Below are 20,519 nucleotides of genomic sequence, written 5' to 3' on the forward strand. Positions count from 1 at the left end.
AAACTCACACAAACACACACAAAGACAAGTGGACTCACCACTTGCACTTCCAGGCTCCTTTGGGCACTGTGTGGAGGGGCGGGTCCAGGCAGTAGGTGTGGTAGCTGATGTCACAGTCGTCGCATAGCAACAGTCGGCCGGGGTCGCTGGCCTCGCCACACGCCTCACACACTGTACACTCCAGACAGCGCCACCCTTTGGTCAGGATGACCCGCGTTATCTGCACCACAGACATCAGAGTTACCAGATTACAGTAAACGAGGTCAGATTATGGTTAACAGCAATATTATATATCATCATTCTTCAAATGATAGGAGTGACCTGTTAGAGGTAGAGTAATCAGATTACAGGAAGACTAATCACATTATAGGTAGCGTACTAAGATTATATCGGAAACCATCAGATTATGGTCTTAACATGATTATATAAGAGTAATCAGATTATAGGAAAAGTAACCAAATTTCATAAAGATATTATAAAAGGAGAAACCATAATATAGGAAGAGTAACCACATTATAGCAGAAACCATCAGACTATGGGAAAAGCAATCAAGTTATAGTAACAGTAACCAAATTGAAGGAAGAGGAACCAGAGTACAGGAAGAGTAATCAGATTACAGGAAGAGTAATCAGATTACAGGGAGAGTAACCAGATTACAGGAAGAGGAACCAGATTACAGGAAGGGTAATCAGATTACAGGAAGAGGAACCAGATTACAGGAAGAGTAATCAGATTACAGGAAGAGTAATCAGATTACAGGGAGAGTAACCAGATTACAGGGAGAGTAACCAGATTACAGGGAGAGTAACCAGATTACAGGAAGAGGAACCAGATTACAGGAAGGGTAATCAGATTACAGGAAGAGGAACCAGATTACAGGAAGAGTAATCAGATTACAGGAAGAGTAATCAGATTACAGGAAGAGTAATCAGATTACAGGAAGAGGAACCAGATTATAGGAAGAGGAACTAGCGATGCACCAATCAGACTTTTTCTCTCCTGACAGCTAAACTCAGAGTCTCCACTGGTACCAGCATCCCTCACTTGTGCGGAACTCAGTGGGATAATCAGACAGTTAACAGCACCACCCTGTGGTCAGACTGATATTGATCAGACATATACATCATTTTATTCATTGAATAAACAGAGGACCAGAACTGCAGACATCAGTATTATAATTAACAAGGAGTGATCAGTGTGTGTTCATATACTGACCTTGACGTTAACACAGTAGGGATGGTAACACTGTCCACACTGAGAACATGCCAACAGTCTGCCTTCAGCCCCCTGACCGAAACTACCACACACCACACACATGTCCTACACACACACACACACACACACACACACACGTTAATTTTCTTTACCAACATAAACAGTGATTATAGTGATAGTTCCTGATTTAAATCATAATTTCTCCAGTTTTTAGTTCTTACTTTGACTTTTGTTCAACAAAGAAAAGTTTGGTAACATTATATTGTCACAAATATAAGATGGAATTATGTTTTAGGAAGTCTTATACTTTAGGAGCATTTACATATTCACCACAGCGGTACTAGTCCCTTTGTTCCATTAAAGTCAGACAGTGTAGCCATAATGTTGCTGAGTTACTGAGTCTGTTAGTCAGTCAGCACTTAAAGAGCTCAAGAGTTTCTGACGTGTTTTAGAGACCTGGTGATCTGAGCTGCACTGAGGATGTAAAAAGCTTCCTACAGCTGAACCAGATCACTTAAAAACTAAAACCGTCTCTTAAGGACTGAGACCTGTTTTTATTTCTTCCTGCACTGATTGTTGTAATACGCTGCACACAAAGAAGTCGGCTGCAGCGCGACTCCTCACTGGTACCGAGAAGAGAGACCACATCCTCTACTGGCCTCTCCTTACTGGTTACCAGTGAATTACAGATTATTATTTGGTTTAAAAGCTCTGCATGGACTGCCTTCCACACTCCCAGTTCATGTTTTCCATCCATCATTTCCAATGAGACTAATTTATTTTCCTCAGCCTTTTAATACTCATTAGTTTTCCTCTATTATTTATTTATTTGTTCACTGTGCAAAGCTGATTTAATCTCATTTTTATTTCTTTTACACTTTTATTAATTTTCCCCTTGATCTTCATAACTATGACTGTGTTTTTATTGGATAGTAATTCTCAGCGTCTCTTATCTGAACGCTACAGCAGGTCCCGCTGTTAGGAAAGTGATATTGGGGCAGCTGTGATATAGAGATGATGGAGGTATTGGTATTGATCAGACTGTTGTGTGGTATCCTGATCAGCAGCAGTACTGATCACCTGAGAGGAGACTGTACCTGTCTGAGGGTGAAGTGGTCGGAGGTGGAGAACATCACCACCGTGTTGTGCATCGAGTTCTCCTCCTCCTCCTTCACCTGGACCGACTCCACAAACCCACACTGACAGAGAGACAGACAGTAATCAATACTTTAGATTAACGATCGATCAATGGCTGTGTGGTATGATGAAGAGTCTCCAACTCTGCTTTAACGTTACGCTCACCTGCGTTATGAAGGTGATTCAAATGTGTGTGTGTGTGTGTGTGTGTGTGTGTGTGTATGTGTGTGTGTTCTTACTCCTGGTGACACAGTCACACTGTCCTGGGTCTTCAGCCTGCTTCGTCCTCTTCCTCCTCTTCCTCCTCCAATACCTCCTCCTCTGGACCTCCTCCTGCCTGGAAACCCTGAACCACGACCCTGAGGAGTAGGAGGAAGGAGGAAGTAGAGGAGAGGAGTAGGAGGAAGGAGGAAGTAGAGGAGAGGAGTAGGAGGAGAGAGAGGAGGAGGAGGGAAGAAAAAGAGGAGGAGGAAGGAAAGAAAGGAGGAGGAGGAGGAAGAGGAGGAGGCGGAGGGGGAGGAAAACAGGGAGCAACATCACACCATGACATCACCTCTGTAATAACAGGACTTCACATCACACATGCTGTATGTTACCATGGAGACAGCGTCAGGCATCGCCCCACGCTCTCGTTAGTTTTTGGACATAATCAGCTGATCCTGGTGTGATTACTGCGTGTCACTATTTACAGATGTTGATTTAACAAATGTGTCACTTCCTGTTGTTAAGCACCACCCACCACACTGACGCTCCATAGCAACTCAGCGAACTAATCACCACCTGCTGTCATCTGTTTACTGACGACCACATAAACACATAAATTAATTAATAATAAATAAAAATAAAAACATTTCTAAAACCCCTGATCTGATGTCTGATGGTCCTCCGACCCTTCAACAACTTCATCGCCTGCCTTTATGGCCCAGAGGGGTGGGGTTAGACACACAGTTAGTCAGCTGCTGTTAGCTCATCGAAAGTCAGGGTGCACTTGTTTTTGACACTGTTACATCTCAGAGGGGTGGATCAACACTGAAACACTGTTAGTCAGCTGATGGTTAGTTACAGCCAGAGAGGCCTATCAAAGTTAGGGTGCGCTTCTTTACCACTCTCATGCTCCAGAGGGGGGAGTCCGGTGGACGGGGCTTAGGGCTGTCCCACCCTCCCTCCCCCGTGGAATCCTGGGAGGACGAGGGGGGGCTCACCGCCCTGCAATTACTCCACCACGAACCCTGAGTTAGGGAGGAGGAGGAGGAGGAGGAGGAGGAAGGTGGATGAAGTGGAGGTGGAGGACGAGGATAAAAGAAAAGAGAAGGAGGAAAGGGAGAGGAAGGAGAGAGGAAGAGGAACAAAAGAAGAGGTGGAGAAGGTGGGAGGAGGAGGGGACAAAATGCAGTAACATAAATGCAACAGCCACAAAACAAAAAGTCAAACTGAGAGGAAAAAAAAAAAAAAAAAAAAGAAAAATCAGGCAAAAATTAACAAAAAGTCAATAAGATGACGTTACCATGGCAACAACATGCAGCCAGTCAGGACACATACAGTCATACTGACCGCTCCCGAAGTGACATCTGCAGGTATATTAACATGCTGTTTAATGTGCTGCAGCTGAGCAGCTAATTAGCTACCTGGCTGCTAACTGGCGTTAGCGGTGAATAAGAAGATCAGAAGGAGACTTTAGCAGGAAGCTAATGTGGGTTGTTGTTCAGAGTCTGAGTAGCAGGATGCAGTCAGGCTCAGTGTGACCGTCTGCTCTGCTGATGATGATGATAGAACGACACGATCGATCGCTTTATGCAAAGATTGATTGGCTGTATGGTAATAAAGACTCCAATACTTAATGTAAATAATGTAAAATGAGGAGACGCCATCATGAAATCAAAAAACTTAATTTAAATGCTGTAATAGATAAAATACATGACATTTAATGTCAGTTGGACTTTAAACGGCTCCAGACAGCGATCACATTTTCAGTCTAAATCTGTGCTACATAGTGAATTCCTTAAAGAACTTCAGTACAAAGTCCCTGCACATGCTCAGTGGTGTCTGCCTTACACAGAACTACTCTCCTGAGACAGAAAACGTGATCGCTGGTATTAAGGGCTGTCTACACCAAGAACTATAACCATAACTATAATGATAATGATGTGAGCATCCACACTTATGAACCATAACGCTGCGTAAACAGTGACGCCAAGCAAACGCTGACTGCTCCAGCTGTGTCAGCAGCTTAGGAAAATGGATACTGATGACTTGAAAAAAACCCAGCAAGGTTCACAGGCTGGTGGTGATTCAACATGTTGCTCACAAGTATTTCAGGACACCAGTCAGTTATTGTTCTTGGTGTGGAGCCCTTACTAATCAAACTAATGTGACCAAACTCTTCATGATGAAGGAACATGTCACCCAGTGCAGCCGTGTGACTCACTGACGTGTTTTTAATAGTTTCTGGACAACAACAGAGGAATCAGATATATCAGCTTTGATACACACACAATACTTGTTAGTAGATCAGTTGGTTTGGATCCAAACATGAAGACAAATATAGAAAATCACCAGAATGATCCTTTAAGAAAAATGTGAAATGTGGATTTACATCGAAGCTAACAGACTGCCAGCAGCTTGTTTCTGCTCAATAAACGTTCATCTTTAATTCTCTCATCGTTCTATGTGAATACAGCCGGGTCCCTAAGCATCTCAACACACACACACACATCCAACAGCTTCATGCAACAATCTGCATGTGATCAGTCCTTCAGCAGAACATCATGCTACAGCTGTCTGTGTGTGTGTGTGTGTGTGTGTGTGTGTGTGTGTGTGTGTGTGTGTGTGTGAGAGTGTGTGCGCCAAACATGCTGAAAAGAGTAAATGCAGCGTAAGTGAATGACAGGTGAGGGGGAAGAAGAAGAAAAAGACTGATCTGATCTACATGGTTGTTTTTTCTGGCTGCAGACTAACACACACACACATACACACACACACACACACACACACACACACACACACAATATTTCCCATCATCCCCTGAGAGGGGACTGAGCATGGACCAACAGTTTTCCGTTGGTTCGGTTTGATCAGAGAGGAGAGAAAGAACCCAACATCTCAAATAAACACATTTCTAAAGAAACCTTTAATTCTACAAATATTTCAACAAAAAAAACGAACCATTATTTTCATCATTAGTTAAAGTGCTGATCATTTTCTCGATTAACTGAAACAATTTGAAATTAAACTATATTTTTATGTTGATGGATTTATTTTAATTATTGACATTTATTGGGAGATAATGTTGAGCTGAAAGTTTATTTAATAAAGGTTATAAATTAAACTCAACTACAGTATTTTCTTCTTCTCATGTTCAGAAAAGACACTAAACATTAGAGCTGAAACATCGTTGTTTCTGTGATCTGCAGGAAGCTTTTTATCCAGGAAGTCATTGCATACAGTTGTATGTAAAAGTTTGGCCACCCCTTGACAAATAACATGGTTTGGTGATTTTTGAATTGAAAAGTTGTGAACAGCCTCTCTAGGATATAGAAAAACACACAACATTAATGCATAGTTACTTTTTATGATAGAACAATAAAAATAAAAACATCATTGTGGCACATGCAGAAGTCTGGGCACCAGATTCTTTTTTACAAGGTCTCAGATCTTAATCAGCTCGTTAGGCCTGACGCATGTCAACAATTGTCATTATGAAATATCAGCTGGTGCCAGTTTCAAAGCCTAACAAACACTCTGACTCTTCAAACCTTGTGCGAACACTCAGCAATCATGAGTTCCTCTGAGCAGCTGTGTAAGACTCTGAAAATGAAAGTTATTGATGCCCACAGTGCAGAGAGGGCTGCAAGAAGACAGCAAAGTGTCGTCAGCTTGCAGTTTCCACAGTGTGAAATGTGATTAAGAGATGGCAGTTTAGGGCAACTGTGGAGGTCAAGATCTGGAAGATCAAGGTCAGGAAGGCAAATCAAAACCCACGTTTAACTGCAAAAAAACCTGCAGGAAGATTTATCAGCCTGAGGAGTGGTGGAGCAGCGATGCACTTACAAGACCTTCATAGAAGAGTCAGTAGAAGAAGCCCTGCATCTTCATGAAATCCAACGTCAGAAGTGAAACAGAACATCTACAGAAGCCTGAAGCGTTTAGGAAACGAGTGCTGTGGACTGATGAAGTTAAAATAGAACTCTCTGGACACAACCAGCAAAGGTATGTTTGGAGAAAATAAGGACACCAGCTGTTAAGCATGGAGGTGGATCCATCATGCTTTAGGGGGTTGTGTCGCAACCAGTGGTACAAGAAACATTGCACGGTGGAGGGAAGAATGGATTCCACTAAATACCAGCAAATTCTGGAAGCAAACATCACACCGTCTGTAAAAAAAGCTGAAGCTGAAAAGAGGATGGCTTCTACAACAGGATAATGATCCTAAACATACCTCAAAATCCAGCATGTACGACCTCAAGAGACACCAGCTGAAGGTTTAGGAACGACCCTCACAGTCCCCCTGACTTAAACATAACTGAAAATCTGTGTGTTGATCTTAAAAGTGCCCAAGAATATTGCAGAACTAGAAGCCTTCTGCAGGAAGAATGAGAGAAAATCCCAAATACAAGAACTGAAAGGCGTTTATCTTTTTTTTTGTTTTTTTTCCCCAATTTATGTCATAACAAGTAACTATGCTTAATGTTTGCAGAAAAGTGTTTTTTTTTCCATATCCTAGAGAGGCTGTTAACATGTTTTCAATAAAAAAAAAATCACAAAAATAGGTTATTTGTCAAGGGGTGGCCAAACTTTTATATACAACTGTATGACTCTTCATGGTAATAGAAAAAAAAAGCATCATTTTGATTTGCAATTTTACCACAAAAAGCACATAAAATATAGCAAATTTTTCGGAAAAGCAACTGAAAAATCAAACATTTTTGCCTACAGTAATCACAACAAAAACTGCAAAAACCCAGAAGGAATTAAAATTTTAAAATAAACCTTTTTGTAATCTGAACCTGTTTTTCTTTTTATGCAGATTTATGAAAAAAATACATTTTCAAGAAGAAATAAACAGAAAAATAAATAAAATCGTAATTTTAGAAGCAGACCCTCTGAGGTGAAAGTCTACTACTACGACTATGTTTTCGATTATAAAATTCTTCTTTCAAGTTTTTAATCAGATAAAAAGGAACATCTGACATTTTAAAGTAACTATCTCTGAGATTTCTGTTTTGTTCTCTTTGGCGGCACCTCTGGCAATAAGCAGTAACTGCAGGTGTTTTGGACGTCACTCGATCTCACTAGTTTCAGTTCCAGTGTCATTCATCTCATCATGTTGGGGAAAAAACACTTGAAATGAAACCAGCAGGGTCAAAGTAATTCACTCAAAGAATAAGTTTCAACAAAGGTCAAAGGTCACGTACCTGTTTGACCCTGGCTCTGCCAGGGGAGAACTTCCTCTTGGAGATGGCTGGCTTCCCCATGCCGATTTTAGGGGTGAGTGGGAGCACAGTGGTGGGAGGAACCTGAGGCTGGGAACAAAAAAATGTACAAGTTACTAGGAGAAAAAAAACAAGGAGGAGACAGGTGTCCATCATCTCTTGTTAAATTTACCTTTGAGAGAGGGGGAGACTCCCTGGGTGGGGGCGAGGACCTGAGGGGTGGTGAGGGTGGGTAGAGTGGGGGTGGGGTGACGGGAACTCTGGTGGGGGAGGTCTCAGGGGAGGCCTCGGTGGAGAAGGGAGACTGCCTGAGACGGATGGAGAGGTCGTCTGAAGGCCTGGAGGAGCAGGGAGGAGGCCTGAGAGTCCGACCCTTCCCCCGGCGGGCCGGAGGCGGGCTGGGGGAGGAGAGGTGCAGGAGGGAAGGGGGAGGCGATGAAGAGGTCATCAGCTCCATCACCTCCATGTCTAGAGAAGGGTCCAGGTCCAACACAGGGCTCATTGGCTCCTCCTCCACATCTGATTGGTCCACCTGCTCAGCGCCCTGCCTCGTTGCCTCCTCCACTTCCTCCTCATCAACCCCTTCACTCACTCCCCCCTCCTCCCTCTCCTCATCTGCATCCTGTTTCTCCCTCACTGGCTGTTTACCAGCAACTACCTCATGAGCAGCCACAACATCCGATGCTGCTGGCTCTGGTGCTTCAGGAGGCTCCTCCTCCCTCTCTGAAGGCTCAACGTGTGATTGGTGCTTATCTTTGGTGGGTTCTGTTGCAACAGCAACAGGTTCAAACAGGCTCTGTGACTGGCTGTCATCATCCGCCGATGGCGTGTGAGAAGACAGAGTTATGTTCTCTATCACCGTCTTGGCCTCGCCTTGATTGGTGTGTTCTTCTTCCTGGGGGCGGTCCTCCAGCGGAGGGGAAGGAGGAAGTGGAGTATGGGGGGAGCAGGAGAGGGGTAAGGCAGTTCTGTGAGGGGGGGAGGCCTCCAGAGAACCAGCTCTAGGAGGAGACTGTGACGAGGGGACGGTGGAGGCAGGAGGTGAAGTTGAGGGTGTGGAGGAGAGCTGTTGGGGGAGCAAGGCAGAGTGTGGTGTAGTGGGTTGGGGGGAGGCAGGAGCTGGCTGTGGGAGGAGGGGGGAGGCAGCAGCATTGTGAGGAGGAGACTGATGGTCTTCAGTCAGGACACATCCCAGCGGGACAGGCTGGACTCCTATAAACACAGAAACACAACAGGCAGCTTCAACCCTTCATGTTCTACAATCAACACACCGCTACAACCTGCGAGTTGAGGGTCACCTGACAAGTGACTAACTTTGCTAGATAGATTTGTAAAGTTGTTTACTTTTTTAGTCACAGAAATATTAATATATGTTTTACTTGCCATGTTTCATGTGTAACATTTTTAAATCCTCCTCTTCTGGACTCTCCTGAGGAGGCTCCTGGCCCTCCTCCTCCTCTTCCTCCTCCTGTTGTGACCTCTGCTGTGGAGCTTCTCTCTTCATCTCTTCCTCCTCTTCAGTCCTCCTCTGTTCCACCAACACCTCCTGCTCCTCAACAATGGGGACGTCTGGAGGAACAAGAGGACATTTAAAGGACAAATACAGCTAAAAGGTACAAACCTCTGAAGTCCCAGCAACTAAGAAATGTTCTTTAGACCAAAATTATCAATGTCTATAAGGGTGTAACAAACAGTACACAAAATTCACGCTTTGGTACGCTATTGAGCAATAACAGAGCATTCAGTCAGTGTCATGGGAGGATCATCCAGCTCGGGTCTCTCATTTGTCACTTTGACAGCAGCGACAGGTCATGAGCATGGTAACCAGGGTATCCACGCTAATTTGACTAAAGCGGCTAGCATATATCCATGAGCATGCTACAGTGGTGCACTGTCAAAACTTTCCGGGTGAAACTCGCACTCTAGAATTATTGTTCTGAGTAACTGGATTATTAAATTATTTTGACAGTAACTGTTTGGGTCATGGAGCATACCGAATTGAATTTCCTGTACCAAACAGTTTGGGAGGATTATACGTACCATTACAGCCCTAATGTCAATACCACATAAGACAAATTTAACAGTAAATGCCAATAACAATGTACCAGCAAACGAGTATTCCTGATACTCACCGTCAGTGGCTGCAGATTCCCTCTCTGTTTGTGTGTGTTGCTGGGGGCCAAGAACAGAAAGGCTAGCAGGAGCAGGATGGGAATCAGGATCAGGCCCTACAGGGTTAGTAGGACCAGGGCCAGGGCTGGTTTCAGACTGCACAGGAGTGGCAAGGACAGGGCTAACATGATAAGGATCAGGACTAGCCTCACAATTCATAGGGCCACCAGGACCAGGACTTGGACTACCCTCTGGTTGCACTGGGCTGGTAGGACCAGGACTCGGACTTTCTTCTGGTTGCACAGTGCTGGTGGGACGAGGACTTGGACTATCCTCTGGTTGCACAGGGCTGGTAGGATCAGGACTTGGACTATCCTCTGGTTGCACAGGGCTGGGAGGATCAGGACTTGGGGTAGTCTGTGTATCACCTGATTGCAAAGGGCCACAAACAGGACTAGAAACTGGGCTACTGCGCACAGAACTAGCTTGACAAGCGTGAGAGGAGAGTGTCTGAGGAGGGCTAACCTGTGAGGGGGCAGAGCATGGGGGACTAGGCATCGCAGTGTTATCCTGAGTGGGACCAGAATGGACAGGGCTAGCATGGCCAGGACTAGCCTGAGTGGAAGTAGCATCGACAGGGGTAGCTGGTCCTTGATGCAAGGGGCTTACCAAGGCAGTGCTTTGTTGGCTTTCAACAGCAGACCTTGCAGGGGTAGGGACAGGACTTGCTAGGGACTGGTCTACCTGGCTCACACTAGCCTGGCTAACAACAAATGAGCCGTCAGGTAGGGAACTGGCAGGTGTTGGCCCAGTCTGCCTACAGCCATCTGTAGGTTTAACAAGATCAATATCAACGTGAAAAGCACTGGGAAGGACAGCGCTCTGGATTATGGAACTGGCCACTGTGTCCACATCAAGACTTGATCTAGCCAAAGTGGATCTCAGCTGTGCCACATTAATTCCAGAACTGACTTCAGTGTCAGGAGCTGGGTTATAATGGGGGCTACCTGTGGGGCTACAATACGTTTCACTGGCCTGAGTGGGACTGTAAGGAGGACTAACACAAGCGACAGTAGCATGTGCAGGGCTGCTGTGTGTCGTGCTAGCTGATGAGGGAGTCTGTCTTTGGACTGGGCCTGAGTGAGCACTACTCGAGGTGTTCTGAATGTGAAGAGGACTAGCATGACCTGCAGGACTAGACCTAGGTGGACTGTGGATGACACTAACATCAGTTACCCTAGCAGAAGGGGTACTTGTGTGGCCACTACAGTCTGAGGTAAAGTTGCTCAGACTGTGGCTAACAGAACTACTAGCTGGGCTAGCATCAGTCGGCCTACAGTGTGAAGGACTAGAGCTAGTTGGGGTTGGAAGGTAGCTCATATGCACTGCAGTAGTCTCTGAAGGACTGCAGACAGTTCGGACATGTGAGGGACTTGACTGATCGTGATGTGTGGGGCTTGTATTAGTCTGTGTTAGCTCTGTAAAACTACAAACAGAGGGACTTGTTCTCTCTTGAACATGCATGGAGCCAATTAGACTGCAGCCACTGTTAGTGTCTGTGTGGGCTGTGGTAGCATGAGAAGGGCTAACATGAAGTGGACTGTCAGGAGTGGAGATAGCAAGACTAAGACTAGTTTCTGAATGAATAAAACTACTTGGATGGTCGACAGCTACCGCCATCTCTTCATTCTGAGATAAAACGGGGCGAACAGGGCTATCCGCTGCTGAGGGGATAGCTAGTTGTGTTGAGGACCTAACAGTTGGTGCTAAGGGGCTGACTGGTTGTGCAGAGCAGCTGTCTGTTAGCGTTACAGGGCTAGCTGGTTGTGTGATGGGGGTAGTCTCAGCAGGTACAGGGCTAACATGGGCAGGGATAGCCACCATGGGCATGGGGCTAGCACAGGCCAGAAGAGAGCCGACAGGGCTAGTAGGCATTTCACTGGCATGAGTGGGACTAGCACTAGCTGACCTATTTTGGATGTGGATGGAGCTAGCTTTATCTGCAATAGCCTCTATGCAGCGTGATGGGTCGTCATTCTGTTGAATGTGGCTGGCTGTGGGAGGAATTTCCTCCGTTTCATCAGCACAAGGTGAGGAAGTTAGGCTACTGTGTTCCACTGAAGTGCTAATGTGAGCAAGGCTTTCTGGTGTGTGCACAGCAGGGACATGAGGGGGGCTAGATTGGTCAGGGCTAGGCGTGCTACTCTGAACAGGACCAAGCTGGTTTAGGGGTTGGTCATCAATGCAGTGGCTAGCAGGAGGCATTGTGGATAGGTCCAAGGTGTGGCTAAGAGATGTAGGGCTATTTTCCAGTGTATGGCCATCAAGGTTTGGACTCTTTGTGACTCTTGCCTGTGTAGCAAGCTGAAAAGGAAGTAGGCTATCAGGCTTTGTAGAATGGCCCTGCCCTGGGCTAGCAGGCTGTGACAGACTACACCGAGTGGGTCTGAGTGGGGACGGTGAGGGGCTACATGGAGCTGAAATGGGCCTAAGCGAGGCACGGTTTCTTGCTGTCCTGGTGGAAGTAAAGTAGACTGGTGAGACATCCTGGTCCAGTGTAGAAATGTTCTGTGCAGCCTCACATGGCAGCTGAGCAGGGCTGCTTGATCCAGGGCTCTCCTGGTCCAGTGTAGGTTCAGCATGCTGTGTGGGACTCTGTGGAGATGATGTGCAGACTTGTGCAGGACTGCTTGGGGTTGAACTATCTCCTATTTGTGGGGGACTGTGCTGAGGCTGTGTAATGATGTTTGTCGGACTACATGTTCTATCGAGCTGTGACTGTGTAATGTTGTCCTGTTCTGGACTATGTGGTGAGGAGCTTTGATTAAGCTCTGCAGAGCCTGGCTGAAACCTGGTAGGACTATACCCCACCTGGGTCTGACTGTGTGGTGGAGGGCTGTGCTGCGAATGAGCATGGCTACAAGACATGGGACTACTCTGCATAGGACTTGGCTGAGCCTCTGTGGCCATAAGCTGATCCTCTGTGGAATTCTGGGTAGGGCTAGGGGGGGTGTAACTGACCTGACGAGGACTATGTTGGACCTGCTTGGAAGTCACGTGGGTAGGACTTTGCTGCAGCTCTGCAGGACCAGTAGGGGATGGCAAAGGACTTTGGTGGAGTTCTGTTGGACCGAGATGAGATGGGGCATGGCTTTCCTGATGTTCTGTAGGATCAGAATTACATGGTGTTGGGCTTTCCTGGAGCTCTGTGGAATCAGAGTGAGATGGCAGAGGAATTTCTTGGAGCTCTGTGGGATCAGGGTGAGATGGCACAGGACTTTGTTGGAGCTCTGTGGGATCAGGGTCAGATGGTGCAGGACTGTGTCGGAGCTCTGTGGGATCAGTGTAGGATGGCGGAGGAATTTGTTGGAGCTCTCTGCGATCAGCGGAAGATGGTGCAGGACTTTGTTGGAGCTCTGTGGGATCAGTGTGAGATGGCAGAGGAATTTGTCTGAGCTCTGTGGGATCAGCGTGAGATGGCGCAGGACTTTGTTGGAGCTCTATGGGATCAGCATGAGATGGCATAGGACTTTGTTGCTGCTCTGTGGGATCAGCGTGAGACAAAGCAGGACTTTGTTGGAGCTCTGTGTGATCAGTGTGATATGGCGCAGGACTTTGTTGGAGCTCTGTGGGATCAGTGTGAGATGGCGCAGGGCTTTGTGGGAGCTCTGTGGGATCAGCATGAGATGGCGCAGGACTTTGTGGAACGTCTGTGGGATCAGCATGAGATGGCATGGGACTTTGTTGGAGTTCTGAGGGATCAGCATGAGATGACATGGGACTTTGTTGCAGCTCTGTTGGATCAGCGTGAGATGGCAGGGGACTTTGTTGGAGCTCTGTGGGATTAGCGTGAGATGGCAGGGGACTTTGTTGGAGCTCTGTGGCATCTGGTTGAGATGGCGCAAGACTTTGTTGGAGCTCTGTGGGATCAGGATAAGATAAAGCAAGACTTTGTTGGAACTCTGTGCTATCAGCTTGAGATGGCGCAGGACCATGTTGGTGCTCTGTGGGATCAGCGTGAGATGGGGCAGGACTTTGTTGGAGCTCTGTGGGGTCAGCGTGAGATGGGGCAGGACTTTGTTGGAGCTCTGTGGGGTCAGCGTGAGATGGGGCAGGACTTTGTTGGAGCTCTGTGGGGTCAGCGTGGGATGGGGAAGGACTTTGTTGGTGCTCTGTGGGATCAGTATGAGATGGCAGGGGAATTTGTTGGAGCTCTGTCGGATCTGGATGAGATGGGGCAGGATGTTGTTGGAGTTCTGTGGGGTCCAGGCGAGATGTCGTAGAACTTTGTTTGAGCTCTGTGGGGTCAGGGTGAGATGGTGGAGGACTTTGCTGCAAGGGTGTACAGATGGTCTTGGTAGGACTCTGTGCAGGCTCTGAGCAGATGAGCTGGACTGGGCTATGAGCGGTAGGACTGATGGGTGGAGCCTCAGTATGATTTGGAACTGGTGGCTGTGAAATGCTGTGTGGGTGTGTGGGACTATGTGGCAGGGCAGGGGTAGGACTGTGTGGGATTAGCTCCTCCTCCTGAGTCCTGCAGGTGGAGCAGACATAACCTTCAGACCCTGCCCTGCCCTCCCCAGTCTGGACAATACACTCTGTATGAACACACCTGTAATACATAAAACATAAAATAAGTATGTTTACATTTAAGTTTTCATTATTCTCAAAGAAATTTCAGCCTCAAGAGCAACACACACAAATGGGGCATGACAGGACAATGGCCACTGTATTCTACTCAAGACCACACAGTGGTTGTGCCTTGACAAGCGCCAAAGAGCCAGGACATGCAACTGTCCAATTTGCCAGAATTTACATGCATCAACTCTTCAGAATAGCAGCAATTTCATATCGCGTTCGCTCCCTGACTCGGCACATCTCAACTACTGTATCCTGACTACTTCTGTTTTCTGCTGCAATACGGCACCTCAGTTGACTCAACTCAAATGAAGCGCCACCACATGATGCTGCCAATGTGTGTTGCACTTGACTTTACTGAAACCAAAATTGATTCTTTTGTGAGCCAATTCGTCCGATCGCCTGACTGTTTGTGTTTCTTGAACTTTCTGACTTCTTTTTAGTGATGTCTACAGCCAATAACCTTCAACAGGATATATTTTGCACATTTCTAGGTCTATATTTTTATTCTGGAGTTGTACTGGAATATCTTTGCATGATTTACAGTTTTCCTTTATCTTATACTAGCCCTATATGCAGCCCCTCAGTTCAGCCTCTGTCTGACACAGGCTGTTTTGGCTCCTGTCTTTTTAATGCCCCCCCTCCCAATGAGCCCACTCTGTTCTGATTGGTCAACTTCAGGGAGCTTCCTCCGGCTCCGGAGGCTATGTAAACAAACTATAGTAGCAGGATTTCTTGGAACCGAATCAGATTCAGAATATGACAAAAACATCACAAACGAAGCATTCAGAGCAGCTGAAACCTAAGCTTTGTCTTACAGGCAGCATTTTTACATTCGTTCATCTAAAGTTTTGGTACTTTGACCATGTTTACCACCCAACACCAGAACAGGATATAAGTAACAGAAAATCGCTAAAAGCATGTCATTGATTTCAAAGTCAAAGCCACATAATTTCTCTTCAGCCCAAGAACAGGATATAAGTAACAGAAAATCGCTAAAAGCATGTCATTGATTTCAAAGTCAAAGCCACATAATTTCTCTTCAGCCCAAGGCTTTTAATGTAAAGTAGCTACATCAAGGGTTAACTTTCATGAACAGTAGTGTGTGTGTACCTATAGCAGCAGATACAGGTCAGATAGTCCTGTGGTGAGTAGAGGTTGGGGGCGTGGCCACAGAGAGGGCAGGGCAGGGCTGGGTCACATGATTCACACAAAAATGGGTGATTGGCCCACTGGCCTGATGACCTGACACCACAGCGGCGGCACACTCTGCAGTTCTGAAGGAGAGAGAGGTTTAATATCACACACATACATACTCTCCGTACATTTGACAGGTTTGGACAAAGTTCAATACTGAAGGAGTGTGTGAAAATGTGTGTGTCTGTCTCACCTTGCAGCTCCAGCCGGTGCTGGGTGTGTGCTCCAGAAGTGGTGTGAGACAATGTGTGTGATAGGCTTTATCACAGCGCTCACACACCAGCAACACACTGTCATCCCCTCGCAACCTAATACACACACACAGGGAGAGAGCACAGGTTAGCAGTTAAATGTCAGACACCTGCTCAAACTGACAAACAAGATATGACATCACAACTGCAGACATACACTTCATGTATCCTTGTCTGGTCTGTTTTTGTGGCTGCTGCCCTACATCAGTTTCATGTGTTTCTTCTGGTGCAGTTAATGTCTTTAAGATACTTATCTTTAAAAACTGAACACACACTCAACTCCAACTGAACGGCGTGTGTGTGTGTGTGTGTTACCTGCAGCTCTGACACACTCGACACTGAGGACACTGCCAGCCGACCCGGCACAGAGGGGAGGGGTCCAGAGGGGGGTCCAGGCAGCTACCATGGTAGCAGTTACCACAGCAACAACACAGCAACAGACTGCTGACATCACCGCCGCCTGAACACGACACACACTGTGAAGACACTGGACAGAGACAAAGACAGAAGTAAGAAAATATCACTCATCATGAATCACACACAGAATTAACAGAACTTTACTGTAGAGTTTGTCGTGTTGTTGTTCACTCCACATGTTCTCAGCTATATATTACAAATCTTTTCATTTTATTGGCTAAATTTCATTTTCATAAAAGCAAATTTACACTTAAAAGCTGAACTTCTTAGTTTTCACAAATGAGGTCAAACAGGACATTGATTCGGTTTTCCTCCAAAGGAATCCAAAGGTTGTAAAACTATTAATTGTTTTTACTTTTTCTCCTGTAAACCGCTTTTGTAGAGGAAGTGTCAATAAAAGAGGAAAAACAAATTCAGACAGAGGCTAGACAGGAAGTGACATCATGACTTTAGCTCTCTATAGACGTGTGTGTGTGTGTGTGTGTGTACCTGTTTGTGTGTGTCTTGTACACAGTGTGTGTCTCTGGTTCCAGTCCTGATGAGCTCCGGCGGCAGCAGCACAGGGGAAGTGGTAACTCCGCCCACAGCCCGTCTCCCGGCAACGCAGCGTCGCTCCGAGCCGATGGCAGAACGCACATACCTGGGCAGGTGAGAGAGAGGGGGCGGAGCTTAGTGAGGCTGGACCGTACGTAGTTTATCCAGTTGTTTGATCAATCATAAAAACCCACCTGGGTGCTTCCTGAGTCGATGGCTTTGTCCACGTAGAGCAGTGATTGGCCCTCGCCGCGACACACCCCCTCTGACCAGGCTGCACACTGCAGGTGAGCACAGCACTGACCTGCACACACACACACACACACACACACACACACACACACACACACACATATATAGGTTTACCTGCTGACAGGATGGACTGACACTGACAGGGAGGTAAGGAGGATGTTAGCTCGGCATACCTGTGGGGTCGAACAGTGATTGGACGTTGATGTCATGTGGAAGGCCGATGGCTCCGAGCTGCTCCACAAACTCTGAGGAAGACTCCTCCTCTGAAAACATCAGGACACAGTGATCAATAAGACTGATCAGATCATCTGTTTTTGCTCTCTACCAACTCCTGAGGGAAATATCTGGCTCTTTAGCTGCTAAATGCTCCACTATGTTCACCAGCTAGTCTACAGCTAACTGTGTCTGTTTGGTGCTGAGCAGGTAGTGTACAGCGGCTTTTTACAGCTTTTTCTCTGAAAACGACGCTATGAGACGCTGAGAGTGAACCAGAACAGTAAAGTTTCAGCCGGACAGATAAACAATGAGCTGAAACTCACTATAAAGCTCCGTAAAGCCGAGAGGAGCTGCAGAGTCTCTGATAGTTCTCTGTAGGTTCATCACTACGAGCCACGCACGTGTAGTGATGAACCTACAGAGAATTATCAGCCATCACTGACTGTGGAGGGATAGAAATATACGTTAAAGGCACTAACTAGTGCTCAGACTGACTTCAGCTCTGTTGAGTCCGTCAGTCTGGTAGATTACTGAACAACAACGCTGCATTTCTGCTGTTTCCCTCATGATGTTAGATTTTAAAAAGTCGTTCTTTGACTTTGTAAAATCATGTGACTGAGTAATATAAACCTCTGTTCAGCGTTCGGTGTCTGATGAGAATTCAAACTCATGAATCTGTTACTCAAACTGACTGCCTGCATCATTCATGTGTCGCCGCGGCCTGAAGCAACGCGCTCTATCGACGCAGCCCCGTGTTGTTTTCAGGCTGAGCGCCGGTTTATGCTCAGGTCAACAATTCAATTAGTAGTGGTGGAAAAAAAAAAATTCATGTATGAATCACAATTCCTCTCTTCTACGTTTCAGAATCAATTCACATTTTAATCCAAAAAGGTGTTTGTGAGGATGCAGCGTAAAGCAACAAACTGACCAACACACTGCAGCATTTTAACCGGAGGAGGAGGAAATAACACCGTCATGTCAACCTGCAGCTCTCTTTCTGTTCCTTACTAAAAAAAAGTTCACTCTGACACACTTTTCTGTTCTTTCTGTCAGACAGACACTGACCTTCATCCACACAGTTTAGCTCCTCGTGTCTGTGAGTAGTTTGTTTTGACAGTGGAGCCTTTTCCTCTTTATTCAATCGAGAATCAATTTTGTGTGAATCAAAATTCCCACAAGAAAGTACTCACCGCACTGTTCTGGACTGCTGCACCTACACACACACACACACACACACACACACACACACACACACACACACACACACACACACACACACACACACACACACACACACACACACAGGTTAACCAACTCGATTGATGAATTGATCACACAGCTCTTCTGATGTGAATATAAAGACTTTTAAAGCTTCTTTATATTGAGGACAAACAGGAAGTGAGGTCACTCACGTGGGCAGGGCCTGGTTGCCACGGTAGCAGTGGTCGTGGCAGTCGCTGTCCCGGTCGGAGGAGGTGCGGCGGTTGAGGATGTGGAGCGGGATGTAGCCGGGCGTCGGGCCAAACACCACCAGCCGGCCCTGGCCCAGAGGAGGCTCGTCGCCACGGTAACAGAAGGCACACTGTTTCAGACTGCAGGGCGAGAGTTTAAATGTCTGATGTGTTATCAGTTCACTTACTTCATCCTTTCTTCCTCTTTAAACCTCACACACACACACACACACCACAGTATTTAGGAATCTATGGTTTGATTTTCAGTATCATCAAAGACATTCGCTTCTGACACAGAGACTCTCTGTTAAAAAACATGTTTACAAGTGTGTGTTAAAGCAGCAGTCAGGTGTCCATAGTAACAGTAAAGAGGTTTTCCTCGCTGTAATCGTTCCTCCTGTTCATACTGGATATTAAAAGATCCTTCATATGTGTTTTCAATGGAAGTGATGGAGGCCAAAATCCACAGTGAGTCCACACAGTCATTTAAAGTCTGTGTGAAGCTTATAAAATGTCTTTTGTTTCAGCTGCGCGACGACATCAGGGTTCAAGTCAAATACTCACAAAAACCGCCAGATACTAGTAGCGTAACGGTACACGTGTTCGCCCTGAACCGTGCGGTGCTCTGTGACCCAAACAATTACTGCCCCCCCGTGTAATCTATGAAAAATTACACCCCTACCCAAAATATGCACAAGCCTACTCACACTCACACACACTCACACACACTCACACACTCTCACCGTTTCTCGGTGTGTCCCAGGCTGGGGGTGGGCGAGGCCCCCGAGTCCTCCGACAGAGAGCGCTGGAAGAGAGGGGACAGCGAGTCCTCGTCCTCCAGCTGGGGACAGGGGGAGGCCGGAGGGCTCGAGCAGGGACTCAGGGCGGGACTCTGCTCCGCAGGACTAGCCCCACCCCCCTCGGTCTCCATGGGAACAGTGCTGGGACTGCAGTCCACCTCCATGGGGGCGGGGCAGTGGCTCGGGCTGGGCCGGTCCTCCTCTGCAGGATGGGGAGCGGGTCTGGGGCTGGGGGCGGGGCTGTGAACCGGGCTACGGTCCAGCGACGGGGATGGGGAGGGGGGCAGGGGGCTGACTCGGGGTTCTTCCCCAGAACTGGAGGCCGGTCCTGGGCTGCAGTCAGGGAGCGGGGGGGCAGCGGCAGCAGCAGGGCTGGTTCTGTCCTCCTCCTCAGCACTGGGAGCAGGTTCTGGCCTGGGCTCTGGGGCAGCGGGGGGGTCAGGGTCTGGACTGAGCCTGTCCGGGCTGGGTTCTGGGTTTGCGTTGGATTTTCTCCTGGAGGTGGACCGACGGCGTCCTGATGTCTCCTTCACCTCTGTGGAGCACAAACACAACATGAGTCTTAAACAGAACCGCGCTCCTGCACATGCTCAGTGGCGACTTACTACTTACTAATGAAGGAACATGTGACCCAGTGCAGTGGTGTGGAATAAGATACATCACAATACTGGTTAGTAGACCAGTTCATTGTTGGTTTGAATAAATCCAGCAGTGATAACGTTGATTATTGTTATGATACAGTTTAAAGATATTTTAAATAATTACATCCCTATTTCAGATCTGCTCAAACAAACGGGACCTCGTGCTGCGAGACTCGTGTTAAACCTTCAGGTGAGACACGCTGAACAGAACACTATAGAGTGTGTAAAT

At 46.8% G+C, this 20,519-nt stretch overlaps 1 protein-coding gene across 13 annotated transcripts in view; it reads right to left on the reverse strand.

Moving 5' to 3' along the window:
• Window positions 1–20,519, reverse strand: part of LOC121888113 (histone-lysine N-methyltransferase 2C-like) — an 80,720-nt gene that overhangs the window by 50,803 nt on the left and 9,398 nt on the right. For 11 of the 13 annotated variants that reach the window (XM_042399449.1, XM_042399455.1, XM_042399454.1 and 8 more), the window contains exons 4-21: window positions 19,593–20,184; window positions 18,811–18,990; window positions 18,589–18,611; window positions 17,356–17,445; window positions 17,125–17,234; window positions 16,886–17,036; window positions 16,295–16,466; window positions 15,922–16,036; window positions 15,645–15,808; window positions 9,914–14,505; window positions 9,165–9,350; window positions 7,954–8,993; window positions 7,764–7,871; window positions 3,456–3,581; window positions 2,592–2,711; window positions 2,313–2,414; window positions 1,216–1,320; window positions 39–220 (exon numbers count right to left, since the gene is read on the reverse strand). In XM_042399449.1, the coding sequence (XP_042255383.1) occupies window positions 39–220; window positions 1,216–1,320; window positions 2,313–2,414; window positions 2,592–2,711; window positions 3,456–3,581; window positions 7,764–7,871; window positions 7,954–8,993; window positions 9,165–9,350; window positions 9,914–14,505; window positions 15,645–15,808; window positions 15,922–16,036; window positions 16,295–16,466; window positions 16,886–17,036; window positions 17,125–17,234; window positions 17,356–17,445; window positions 18,589–18,611; window positions 18,811–18,990; window positions 19,593–20,184 (8,158 nt within the window). Of the gene's footprint in view, window positions 1–38; window positions 221–1,215; window positions 1,321–2,312; window positions 2,415–2,591; window positions 2,712–3,455; window positions 3,582–7,763; window positions 7,872–7,953; window positions 8,994–9,164; window positions 9,351–9,913; window positions 14,506–15,644; window positions 15,809–15,921; window positions 16,037–16,294; window positions 16,467–16,885; window positions 17,037–17,124; window positions 17,235–17,355; window positions 17,446–18,588; window positions 18,612–18,810; window positions 18,991–19,592; window positions 20,185–20,519 lie in introns of those variants that run through there. The other 2 variants (XM_042399457.1, XM_042399459.1) reach the window with 2 other exon arrangements.

The sequence above is a fragment of the Thunnus maccoyii genome, chromosome 21 (genome assembly GCF_910596095.1).
Source record: "Thunnus maccoyii chromosome 21, fThuMac1.1, whole genome shotgun sequence".
Taxonomy (NCBI): domain Eukaryota; kingdom Metazoa; phylum Chordata; class Actinopteri; order Scombriformes; family Scombridae; genus Thunnus; species Thunnus maccoyii.